Source organism: Dipodomys merriami, unplaced genomic scaffold, assembly GCF_024711535.1.
Source record: "Dipodomys merriami isolate MVZ:Mamm:240054 unplaced genomic scaffold, mDipMer1.0.p SCAF_13, whole genome shotgun sequence".
NCBI classification, from domain to species: domain Eukaryota; kingdom Metazoa; phylum Chordata; class Mammalia; order Rodentia; family Heteromyidae; genus Dipodomys; species Dipodomys merriami.
The window spans coordinates 39,382,923-39,395,079 of NW_027202604.1; the positions used below are offsets into that span (position 1 = coordinate 39,382,923).

Sequence of the window (12,157 nt, forward strand, 5' to 3'; positions counted from 1 at the left end):
TTAACTGAGACAGGACCAGAATCCAGGTACTTTAAGGCTTAACTGCAGGGCAGATATAGGGCTCCTGTAAGCTGGTCTTTATTCTGCAAAATGAGGTAAGCTAGTCTCTGGCTGAATGAAGTATTTCATTGAAGACAGTCTCTCTGCATGTGAAGAAAAATAGGGGGAAGGATTGGGGATGTGGCTCAAGTTGTATAGCACTAAGAATGAGGTTCTGAGTTCCATCACCAGTACTGCCTAAAAGCGGGAGTGGGGAGGGTAAGAGGCTGGGGGTGTACATTAGCCATACGGTGTGTGGTTACATGTCTTGGGTTCAACACTCAACATGAGGAAACCAATAATAAATCAAAATAGACCAATTTCTCCTTGGATTCTGTCTCAAGAGTGTTGAGTCCTTTGAGAGTTGCTATAGAACTATTTCATACCGGGCACTGGTGGCTCACGCCTGTAAATCCTAGCTACTCAGGAGGCTGAGATCTGGGGATCGCGGTTCAAAGCCAGCCTGGGCAGGAAAGACCATGAGACTCCTATCTCCTATTAATAAGGCACTAGAAAACTGGATGTGGTGCTGTAGCTCAAGTGGTAGAGCGCTTGTCTTCAGTTGAAGAGCTGAGGGACAGCGCCCAGGCCCAGAGTTCAAGCCCCATGACCAACAAAAACAAAAACAAAACTATTTCATACTTAAGTCTCCTCCCATTCAAACGTGTGTCAATTCATAGTAAAGATTACAGATACACTTATCTGAATTTATTTCCAATCTAATCTTTGCACCAACTGTGCAGGTAAGTCTGTTTAAAGGCCAAAATACAGGGTTCATTACACTTTGATTATCTAAAGAGTTTTGAGAATTAAGGTAATTAGAATTCAGTGTAGTTTGGGTACAGGTTTCACTTATTTTGTGCCACTGTGGTTTAAACACATAAATGGAATACTTTAGAAAGTTTTGAAGTGGAATCAAGGACTGGAGAGGTTAAAGTTTCATTCCCTGTCTAAAATGTTTCACCGGAGTACGATCTCTATTTTGCTGTTTGATAAACAATAAAATGTAGATGCTATATGTCATACTTAAAGTACATTGACACCTAGAAAAGGATAAAGATCTTTTGAAGTCACTTCTCTATACTCCATAATTCAGGATTTTAATTTCATATAACTTACCTATATCGCTCCTCCTGTAAGGTCTGCATTATTAAGGAATAGTCCCTCTGATAATGTTCTTTGAGGGTCTCAAAGGATTCCTCCAGTCTGGCCTGGGTCTCCCTGATCTCTTGGATCTCATGTAGAAGTGCATCAAATCCTGAGCTCTGCATGTCTAGGGTGTTTGTTTTGGAGCTGGATGCTCCTACACCGATGCCCCCAGTGGTGCTGTTGGCTCCCACAGAACCTGAAGTAGCACTAGAACAATCTTCCTCACTACCATATTTTGGGCTTGACTGAAAGTTCGAAATCACTCCCAAAGCCTTCCCCGCATCATCTACTTGCCCCTCTTCTAAAGAGTCCTTTAGGTTAGGGATGTTGTCTGCACTGCCAAATTTGTTCCGAATTAACGAGGCGATCTCTCTGGGTTTAGAGACCACAGCTCCTGCTGCTGAATGGGTGGCCTGGGAAAAGCTGGAGAATCCACCTTTGACACTGTCCACCACACCTTCACTGAAGCCAGTCACCTTGGCTCCCACATCTTTCAGACCCTGGTGCATGTCCCTGAAGACATCCTTTGGCTGCCGGGGGATCCCATTCTGCTCTACCTCTCGAAGCTTCCGATGGTAGTGCTCAAGCTTCTTTTGTAGCTGGAGAATGGTTTGGGCAGATTTCTGGTTCTTCTTCTCAAAGACCTGTTTGATGCGGGCAGCCTGCTGCTTGTCTGCACTGTTGGCAAGCTTCAAATACTCAGCAACATTGTCGTCCCGGGCTGTTTGTGCAATCTTGATCTGTTCTGTAAGCTTTAGAATTTTCTGCTGCAGGTGAGCAATGGCAGCCTTTGTGCGTTGAGGGTCTGGTATTCCATCCGCAGACTCTGTGTGGATGCTGCCATCAGTGCTAGAGGCCACTGCACTGGAAGTCTGGGCGAGGCTGCTTACTTCCAACCGTTCGATCTAAAATAAAAGCAAGAGGAAGATGTTAGTAGAAGTCAAAGAAGATCACCTTTCTAGAATTAATACGCACTGAAAATCTACCTTCTCTTAATTCTCAGCATAGATGGCTGACCTGTATTCCCTCCTGTCCTTTATTAGCCCTCGGTTCCTCCTAGATACAAAATAGATACAGTATATGAGATAAAAGATCAGTACAAACTGTAATACTGCAATCGTAGCTACTCAGGAGGCTGAGCCCTGGAAGATAAATAGATCCAAACCAGCCAGGACAGAAATGTCTAAGAGACTCCATCTCTAATAAACCAGCAAAGTGCTGGACTAGAGATGTGGTTCAAGTGGTAGAGTGCTAGCAATGTGTAAGGGTGTGAAGGCCTAAGTTCAAGCCGTAGTACTAGAAGAAAAAAGTTGTAAACTGGGGCCATTATTCTTTTGCTAGAGGATTTCCTATGTATTTCTCTAAATAACAAATCTTCCTAAGTGGGTTTAAAACATGTAATACTTTATATTCTACATGTATACTTTTATTCAGAAGCAAATCTATGTAAGACAAGGTATGTCTGTTTTCCAATTTAATTTTGTTGTTCAGATATCACTAGGCTGTGGTCTCAGTATTGCCCCCTGCTGCCCCCACCCCCCAAATAAACAGTATGTAGGATTGAGGTGAGCAGTTTTGTGTCATTTTCTCATCATGTTCAATTCACCTACAGGTCAATATAATGGAGTTTTAGATAGCCAAGTTACAAAGTATTACAATGAGAGCTCTTGAAAATTAACACACACTGGAGTCCCAACCTTCTAGGTTTGTACTAAGTTCCTACTTGTTGATTTTCTTTCTGAATGAAATTTTTTGTTTCACAATTGTAGTATATAATCAGATCCGGATTATTTAGATTTAGTTAAACTAAAAGTCCACTGGAGTATAAGAACAGCAAATAAGGTAGACACCTCTACATCTAAGTCTGCTCCAAGCCTACAATACTCTAGTTTTCTCTCTTAGGTTTTATTATATTGGTATAAATCTAATTTATATGTTCTTCTTGTAATAACCCAGCTTTTTTGATAACCCCCAATTCGAATCCTGAATCTCTGGTCTCCAGAACGCGGTCTGCCTGGTCCTGACCACAGCTGAAGAATATCCCTGCACCAATCATCTTTGAGTTTCTGTAAACTGCCATCTATGTGTGGTTCTGACTTATATAAACTCTGTCCTATTGGAGGTTAGGGCTGCTCTCAGTTCTCTTGGGACAAGGCAGTCACAGCCAAACCCCCCACCCCCCAAAAAAAACCTCCTTGTCACTTTTGCCCATGCCTTGTGGATTTTCTCAACACTGAGGTCATTACATCCTAACTTAAGAAGTGTGGATATGAAATGAAGTTTATTAATCTGGGTGGACCAAATCCACCCAGTAAAATCACAACAAACGTTCTATATACAAATGTTTACAAATGATCAGATTTTAGATGCAATTTTATTTCTTTATAAAATAACTAAAGAGGGCTGGGAAAGTGGCTCAGTGGTAGAGTGCTTGCCTTGTAAGCATGAGGCTCTGGGTTGTATTCCTCAGCACCACATATGGAGAAAAAGCCAGAAGTGGCATTGTGGCTCTAGTGGTAGAGCGCTAGCCTTGAGCTGAAGGGGTGAGGGACAGTACCCAGGCCCAGAGTTCAGGCCCCACAACCGGGCAAAACAAAACAAAACAAAAAACCTAAAGAAACCAGGGAGCAAGTGCAAATTAAGCAGTGCAGAAAAAGGACTGGAGGCATGACTCAGAAGGTTGCCTGCCTAGCCAGTACAAACTCTGAGATCCAACCCCAGTTATGTGCCCTCTTGCAAACATGGAAGGTACAATAGAGAAATGGGGTGGAAACAGCAAGGGAAGGATGAGGAAAGGAGAAATGGGAAAGAGTGGGGAAGGAGAGCAGAGGAGAAGGAAATGGACAGAGGAGGATATAATGACCCACAGTACCACTATGCAGGAGAGGTGAACACCTGTGTTTTGGGTCAATGAATAAAATCCTGAAGGAGAGGTCCATGCTCTAGGCACGGACATGTAGGACTAGGTGGGTATACACTATTGCTCAGGTTAGGAATCCATCAACACAGATACTCTTTTTTGTTGTTGTTCTTGTTGTGAGACTAGGACTTGAACTTGGTCCTCAAGCTTTGCTCAGGGGCTGGCGTGCCAACTGAGTTGTGCCTCCAACTCCATGGATTCTCTTCTTAAACAGTCTTTACAAGCCGGGCACTCAGGCACACTGAGGAGGCTGAGACCTGGAGGACTACTGTTAAAAGCCAGCCTAGGCAGAGAAGGCTGACAGTCCCTCAATTAGCCAGAAAAATGCCAGACTAGAGGTGTTCCTCAAGTAATAGAATGTCAGCTATGCACAAACAACAGAAATGAAAAAACCTGAATGAAAGCACAAGGCCTGGAGTTTAAGCCCTAGTACTGGCGCACACACACAAAATCGAAACTAGCCTTTGCAAGCATATTATACTGGACATAAATAAGATGCAAAATTAGATGCCTAAGTTACTCTAGACAAACAAGTATAGAATGCAAAACTTAAAATATTTCAGGAGGTGGAAGGAAGCAGGAAGGTCTGCTCAGCCCCTAGGTAAAGAACCTACCTCAAAAACAGAACATACAACAAAAAGGGCTGGGGGTGTTACTCAAGTGGTGGAGCAGAGAACATGCTCCAGGCTCTGGATTCAATCTCTAGAACTGTGATATGTAATATATACATAATACATGCATACATACATGCATATACACACACAGACACACATCCTCACATACATACACACATATAGTTAAGTAAAAACAGTTCTAAGGTAGTATTACGGGATTTTATGGTATTGGGAATTCAGCTCAGTGCCAAGTATTCTAACACTAACACTGAGTTACATTCCTAGTTCAGGATTTTCTCACCTGTCTGTCTTTCTGTCTCTCTGGGTCTCACTATTAAACCCACACTGGCTTGACAGGGTCTCATTATATAACCTGTAGCCTAGGCTGGCTTCAAACTTCCAAGCCTCCTGCCCTCTCCTGGGATTACCTCAGGACTTTCTTAAGGACCTATTAAAAAAGGTACAAATCTACAAAACAAGAAAACTGACACCAAGATACCAAGGCTCTATCATTTCACCTTTATTGTACTGCTGACTTACCTTATTCCTTTGGTTCACTCTGTATATCCCTTATTTATACATAAAATGTAAATAAACAGAACCCAGTTCTCTTTAGTACAACAGTGAAACATACACTACTTAGGTTTAGACATACACTACTTAGGTTCAAGTCACACATGGCTATTAGCTGCAAAACCTCTCCACCCATCCCACCAACTATGAGATGCAGATGACACACACGCTCAGTTTGTGAGACTGCTGTGGTTGGCCTTGTAGCTCAACACCAGACCAGCTAACCTCTCAATCCTCACAACAAGCCTACAAAATCAACATTGTGAGCCTTGATTGACAAATAACCTGACTGTAAAGTTCTCCCTGCCACCAGTTCTCACAAGGCAGGGAGGAAGACAGTAGTGTCTTGTCTGACTCTCCGGAGGACTTTTATTTTTTCATCATCAGGGCTCCTGAGAGAGAAAGTGTACCAGTGCACCCATCATTCGGTTCTAACTGCTGCTACAATGAGCAGGCAATACTGCTGTGTTTGCACTTCGTCTGGTCATTAAGAACTAATTTGCTAGACTTAAATTATCTATTAACTGACATGAATTAATTTATCAGGAAACATTTAAATAGCAACGCCTCAAAACACTGATTTAACAGGGATAGTATTTGGTAAAGCTTCTGCTTACAGTTTTCATTTGCAAGTATACTAAAAGATCTACATACCTTTTCTAAGTAGATTAAAGTATCAGAACCCGATGGGTACGAGGCTGAGGCAGGAGGATTATGAGCTGAGGCCAGCCTTGGCTACACAGAAAGGCCCAGTCCAACAAAAACCAACAAAAAACTCATCCAACCAACTGATAAATAACAAAAACAGAAGGGAGGGAGAGAGGAAGGAAGAGACAGCACAGGAACACACAACAGTTCTGAACTTTGAGAAATCACATGTGAGGTAATATGGTAGACATAACAACCACCCCAACAAAAAAGTAAATGACATGGGTTCAACCCGACTACCAGGTTCCTGAGCTGTGTCTTTGGTCCACCTGTTGTTCTTTCTGAGCCTAAGATTTCTCAGCTATACAAAGGGGTAACTACCTTTTCATGGAAGCTTTTTATTTATTTCTTTTTATGCTAGAACGCAGGGTCTTGTACTTGCTTGGCTTTTCTGCTCAAGGCTGATGCTCTACCACTTCCACTTCTAGCTGTTGTCATTACATCTAATGACAACATTATTATAAAATTATTATAAAGCTGGGCACCAATGGCTCACACCCGTAATCCTAGCTACTCAGGAGGCTGAGATCTGAGGATCAAGGTTCAAAGCCAGCCCAGGCAGGAAAGCCTATGAGACTCTTATCTCTAATAAACCACTCAGAAAACCTGAAGTGGCTCAGTGGCTCAAGTGCTACAGTGTTAGCCTTGAGCTGAAGATCTGAGGGACAGCATTCTGGCTGAGTTCAAGCCCCTTGACCAACAAAACAACAATAACAACTGTTATTAGCACTTCCGGCTTTTTGATGATTAGTTGGAGATAAGTCCCTCATATTTATCTGCTCCAGTTGTCTTTGAACTAGGGTCTTCAGATCTCACCACCTCTTGAGTAGCTAGGATTACAGGTGTAAGCCACTGGCACCAATCATAAGGTCTTTGGAAAAGCACAGTGGCAGCGCACTTGACTTACATACATGAAGTCCTAGGTTCCATTCTTGTTACTGAAAAAAACGAAAAAAAGTGAATAAAACTCATGTATCAGAGTTCTGCTGGGCACGATAGCATGCAGGCATTGTAAGTCCCAGGATCAAAAGCTTCAGGCAATCTTGGGGTACGCAATGAGACTGTTTCAAACAAAACAAGACACTACAGCTAGTCAATGTTTTAGACTAAGCTCCTGAAGTAGTTCCCCAAAATACTAGGCTAAACAGCAAATGGAGTCATTCATACTAAAGTTCTGCTCACCAGATACCTGAAGTTGTTATCTGACCTTCAGTCAGGATTAGAGATAACAGCCAAATTTCCCAAACAGTCCAGTTTCAGTTGGCAAGATAATAAAGTTCCCTCTCCTTTAATCCTTTCACACAAAAAAGGACTGGTAACTCTAACCAAATATTTTTCTATCGGCCCTTTTTCTAGTCTCTGCCTTGCAAGTAAAACAACTTTGAAATATCCCATTTATTTTTTTGTCTTTGCTTTCTTTAACTTTTCCCATCTTTAAAATCAAACTGTTTGGCTCACGAACACTTGTTTTATTTATAGAATAAAGCATTGTCCAATTCTAGAAAAGAAAATAAATCCAATTGCGACCATAAAATTAAGTAATTGTGATCTTGTCCTTTGATAGTAGCCAGCATTCAAGAAGTTACCTTTCCTCAGTCAGGCCAGAAGGTTCATTACCCCTACATACTCAGAACCACATTCTATACACATAGGCATGAAGAAAGCATTTTAGAATAAAAGAAGTGGAAAGTCTTTGAAAGTAATCTGAAAACATAAAGATGCCTGAGTAGTTTATTCTTTCTAAAAGCAGTTTTTGAAAGTCAAACTTTGTAGAATGGATTGCTATTGCTTGTGTGGGCGCATGCCGGGAGCTGAAGACTATGTTTAAAGGCTCTGCCCACCTTTATCTCGGAGACAGAGTAGTCATGTTGTTGTTGTTTTTAACCAAAATAAAGTATTATAGTAGTGGGGAATAGGACAGAGTATCTGATTTCTGAAATTTGTAATATGTAAATCAAATTTTTATATACGATTTGTAAAAATTTAGAGGCCGTAAGAGCCACCAGGAATCGGTCATCTAATCGACTATGAATGTAGACTATGAATGTCAGTCTTGCAAGCTTGTCTTTTTCAGCTCACTAGATTACGTTGAGGCAGGACAAAACACAGAGGACCAAAGTCCTGCCTTAGGAGTCAGATTTAACTTGAATTTTCCATAACGTTCTTGAGGCTTGCCTTTACCAACAACTCCCCCATATCTCATGCCTACAAAAAAAGAAAAGAAATCCACAAATTGGTGTGGTAGTACACTCTTGAAGTACCACCACTTGGGAGGCTGAGTCTAGAAGACTGAGTTCTAGATCAGACTGGATGATATATAGCAAGACTTGTCTTATCTATACCTTCTCCCCAATAACAACAACAACAACAACAACAAATAATGATGATAATATTGGTCAAAGGGAAGCAGATGAAAGTAAACATACTGAATTATTTCATTTAGTTGAACAATAAAACAGTGGTGTGGGGTGATGATGCCCAACTACTACTACTCAGCAGGAAATGGTAAGAGTATCTGGAGTTTGAGGCCAACCCTGGCAAAGTAGCATGTAGATTCTGTCTCTACTGGAAAGACTTGGAAAAAATTTTATTAAGTGAAGTAAGCCAGGCCCAAAAAAACATAGGTTCCATGGCTTCCCTTATTTGCAATCACTAGTATATGTCTGAGACAAGCAGAAATGGTCAGATAAGTTGATGTTAGGGGAAATGAACACCAAGATAAGAACTCAAATGGTTTTTCTTTCTTGCTATTGTTTCTAACATATTTATGATTTCTTTGTTGCTTTATATGTTCCTCCCCCACAGTATAACTCCTGTGTTCACTGATGTTGGTATAATTTGGGGAGGGGAAGGGAAAAAAACAAATTGTTTAAATAGGGATACATGTGGACCCATTGCAACAATGAGATGTACAAGACATTATGTCGAAAAACAAACTTTACAACTTTGGTGGGGTGGGGGTGGGGGAGATGGGAAGGCAGAGATGGTAAGGGGAAACAAAGGAGGAGGCAACAATGCTTGATAAGAAATGTACTCATGCTGAATGCCGGTGGTGCATGCCTGTAATCCTAGCTACTCTGGAGGCTGAGATCTCAGGATCGTGGTTCAAAGCCAGCCCAGGCAGGAAAGTCCGTGAAACTCTTATCTCCAATAAATCGCCAGAAAACCGGAAGGGCGCTGTAGCTCAAGTGCTAGAGCGCTAGCCTTGAGCTGAAGAGCTGAGGGACAGCGCTCAGAGTTCAAGCCCCATGACAGACAAAAAAAAAAAAAAAAGTGCTCCTTACCTTATTAATGTAATTGTAACCCCTCTGTACAGTATTTTCACAATATGCATGCTCAAGGACCTGAGTACAAGCCTCAGTAAAGGAAAGGAAAAAAAACAACAACTTGTAGTCTGCCAATGTAGAAGGCACATCTCAGTTATGATCATCCTCTTCAGCGTCTTCTGTCTCTCTGTAGAATGGCATGCCCATCACTAATCCCTGTGGGCACAATTTCAGTGAGATGTTTTCTCTGTGCACATCTGACTTAGGTGAGATGTTTTTTCTACATGTCTGACTTTCAGTTTGCTCACTTAGCACTGAAATAAATACCAGAATAAACAAAGATAACAAGAAAGAAATTCAACTTTGTGAAGAAGTTGCTGAAAAGGGAAGGCTCCACCTTTTATAACTAATTTCTGCATTTCTACACTGTTGGTGTGGGACTCTCTGTGTGAGGTGTTAAAAAAGATGGACTGAGCAAAGTACTATTCCATCAGAAGACCTCAGAGAACAAAATGGGGTACTTTTCCTTCATTGCAGGCTTGACAATGATCTCATCCTAATGCCAGTAATCACTTCACTGACATTCAGTGCACCAAATGGAAAAGGAAGACACACAGAGAACAAGGCTAGCTGTATATATGGGTGCTGGTCCCAGCCTGTCATAGATTGAAATAGAGGACCAATTAAGACAAGGCTACTAGACATGAAGGAAGTGTATTCCTTGAACATAGAAAGAAGGCAGCATATTCAAAAGATGGGAAAAGTACTGGGTGTGGAAACTCAACTTGTCATCTTAGCATTTTAGAGACTGAAGCAAAAGGATTCTGTGTTTGAGGCTCTAACCTTCATCTTCACCCATACAAAAAGCAAACCAAAAAAAAGGAAAGCGATCAGAGAAGACTTCTTCGAGGTGAAAGGAGAACATGAAGAAGGTTTTGATAAAAAGATAAAGGTATTTCAGGTTGACATCCATGCCAGAATGAGCAAGGGCAAACAAGTCAATGTAAAGGTATCTTTTTTTTTTTTTTTTGGTGCTGGTACTAAGGCTTGGACTCAGGGCCTAGGTACTGTTTCTTAGCTTTTTCTCTCATGGTTGGCTCTCTACAACTTGAGCCACAGTTCCACTTATGCTCTTTTGCTGGTTAATTGGAGATAAAAAGCCTCGCAGTTTTTCCTACCTTCTGGGTAGCTAGGATTACAGGTACGAGCCACTGGTGCCTGGCTAAAGGTATCTTTTATGACATAGCAGACAACTATGGCAGAGATAAACTGCCATCAGAAATCTAAATTACCGCTTTGGACTTTATTCTAGGGACAGCACTGAAGGGCTCATAATGATAATGATAGTGTAATTTCCTTTGGAATTTAGGCTTATAAATCGTTAAGACTACTATACAGAAATCTGTTCAAAAACATTACAATTTTCTTCTAAACTTGCTCTTCTTATAGTGTTCCTTAGGCAAAAGCAATCACTACCCATCAAATTAAGTTATATAAACCAAGCCAAAGCCCAGAAGACATTCTTGACATCTTCTGCATTCTTACCAGCACTGGGAAAAAAAAAAGTCTGATCATGGTATGCAAAGTGTTACATAGTTCAGATCCAGATCTATCTATGCCCAGGTTTCCTTCAATGATTCTCTTACTCTCCACTTAGTCACAATGACCTTTTTCAGGCCCTAGTGTTCAAGTTGTTTCTTCTCACCATGGTGCATATGCATTACTGCCTATTTGTTCTTCCTTAAGCTCTCAATGAGCAATTTTACTAGGTGCTAAATATATAGTGATGCACAAGACAAAGGTCTCTATCTTCATGAGGTCCACGACTGAGTGGCAAAAAGTAAATAACCAAACAATGTAAATTGTGAAAAGTACTGTGAAGAAAAAGAACACAGTGCTGTGAGAAAACAAATAAATAAAGGAAAACCTGCCTCAGACTGAGAGGTCACAGAAAGCTTCCTTCAATGGAGGAGGCATTTTAACTGAGTCCCCAAAGATAGAGAAGAAAGTGGACACTTTAATCTGTCTATAAATGAGGGAAAACATTAGTACTAAAGGTTTCATGTGCCAAAAGAAGAGAACTTGGAATTTTACCATAGTCAAGATGAAAACACAGCTCAAAAATGCAGCAACTCAAAAAGATAGAAAGGAAAAGGAGTTACGTCTTCACTACTTCTTAGAATGTCCCTGGTAAAATGATAAGACCATGTTATCAAAGGCTGCTGAGGGAGTGAGAGGCAGGCAGGGACAGAGGACCCGTAAGCTACTGGAGTACAGGCTAGCGGTATGGCTGCATTTACCAGTCTTACATAACCAATGAGTCAGCAGAAAACCAGGTGTCAATAGATCTCCTCGGTGCTCACTCTAGCTGCTAGGAAACTTGGCTCTCCCAACTGGTGTCAAGAGGGGCTCAAGGACAAAGTGTGAGGTAAGCTAATAAAACCTACCTTCCAGCAACACTTGCCTAAATTAGGATGAGGAAAAGTGAACCTTCATCCTTAGAAAAACATAACAGGATCCAACTTAGAGTAGAGCCAGGTGATTTTGATAGGATTTCACTTGTAATAAAATGCTCATTTTAAGATTCCAAAATTAAGACTCTCCTATCTGCTAAAAGCAACCTAGGTTTTAAAGAGAAAATGTTCTATCTTTTTTGGGTTCTATACATATTTCATGACTACTATCTTTTCTATCTCCCCCTCCCTCTTTAGGGACTAAACGCAGGGACTTCTGATTCAGAGCTAGTTTCTATCTATCTTTACCTTTTCTCTAGTACAGGCTACTGTGTATTAACAGTGACTGAAAAAATGAGCAGAATTGGGTCTGGCAAATAAAATATACAAAAGTGAACATAAAAGGGATTCAATCCTAGTGGAGTGTAAAGAAAT

At 41.0% G+C, this 12,157-nt stretch overlaps 1 protein-coding gene across 8 annotated transcripts in view; it reads right to left on the minus strand.

Annotated features, from left to right (window-relative positions):
- Window positions 1-12,157, minus strand: part of LOC138824833 (transmembrane and coiled-coil domains protein 1) — a 139,240-nt gene that overhangs the window by 21,573 nt on the left and 105,510 nt on the right. For all 8 annotated transcript variants that reach the window (XM_070019186.1, XM_070019182.1, XM_070019184.1 and 5 more), the window contains one exon: window positions 1,159-2,093. In XM_070019186.1, coding sequence (XP_069875287.1) covers window positions 1,159-2,093 — 935 coding nt within the window. The remainder of the gene's footprint in view (window positions 1-1,158; window positions 2,094-12,157) is intronic.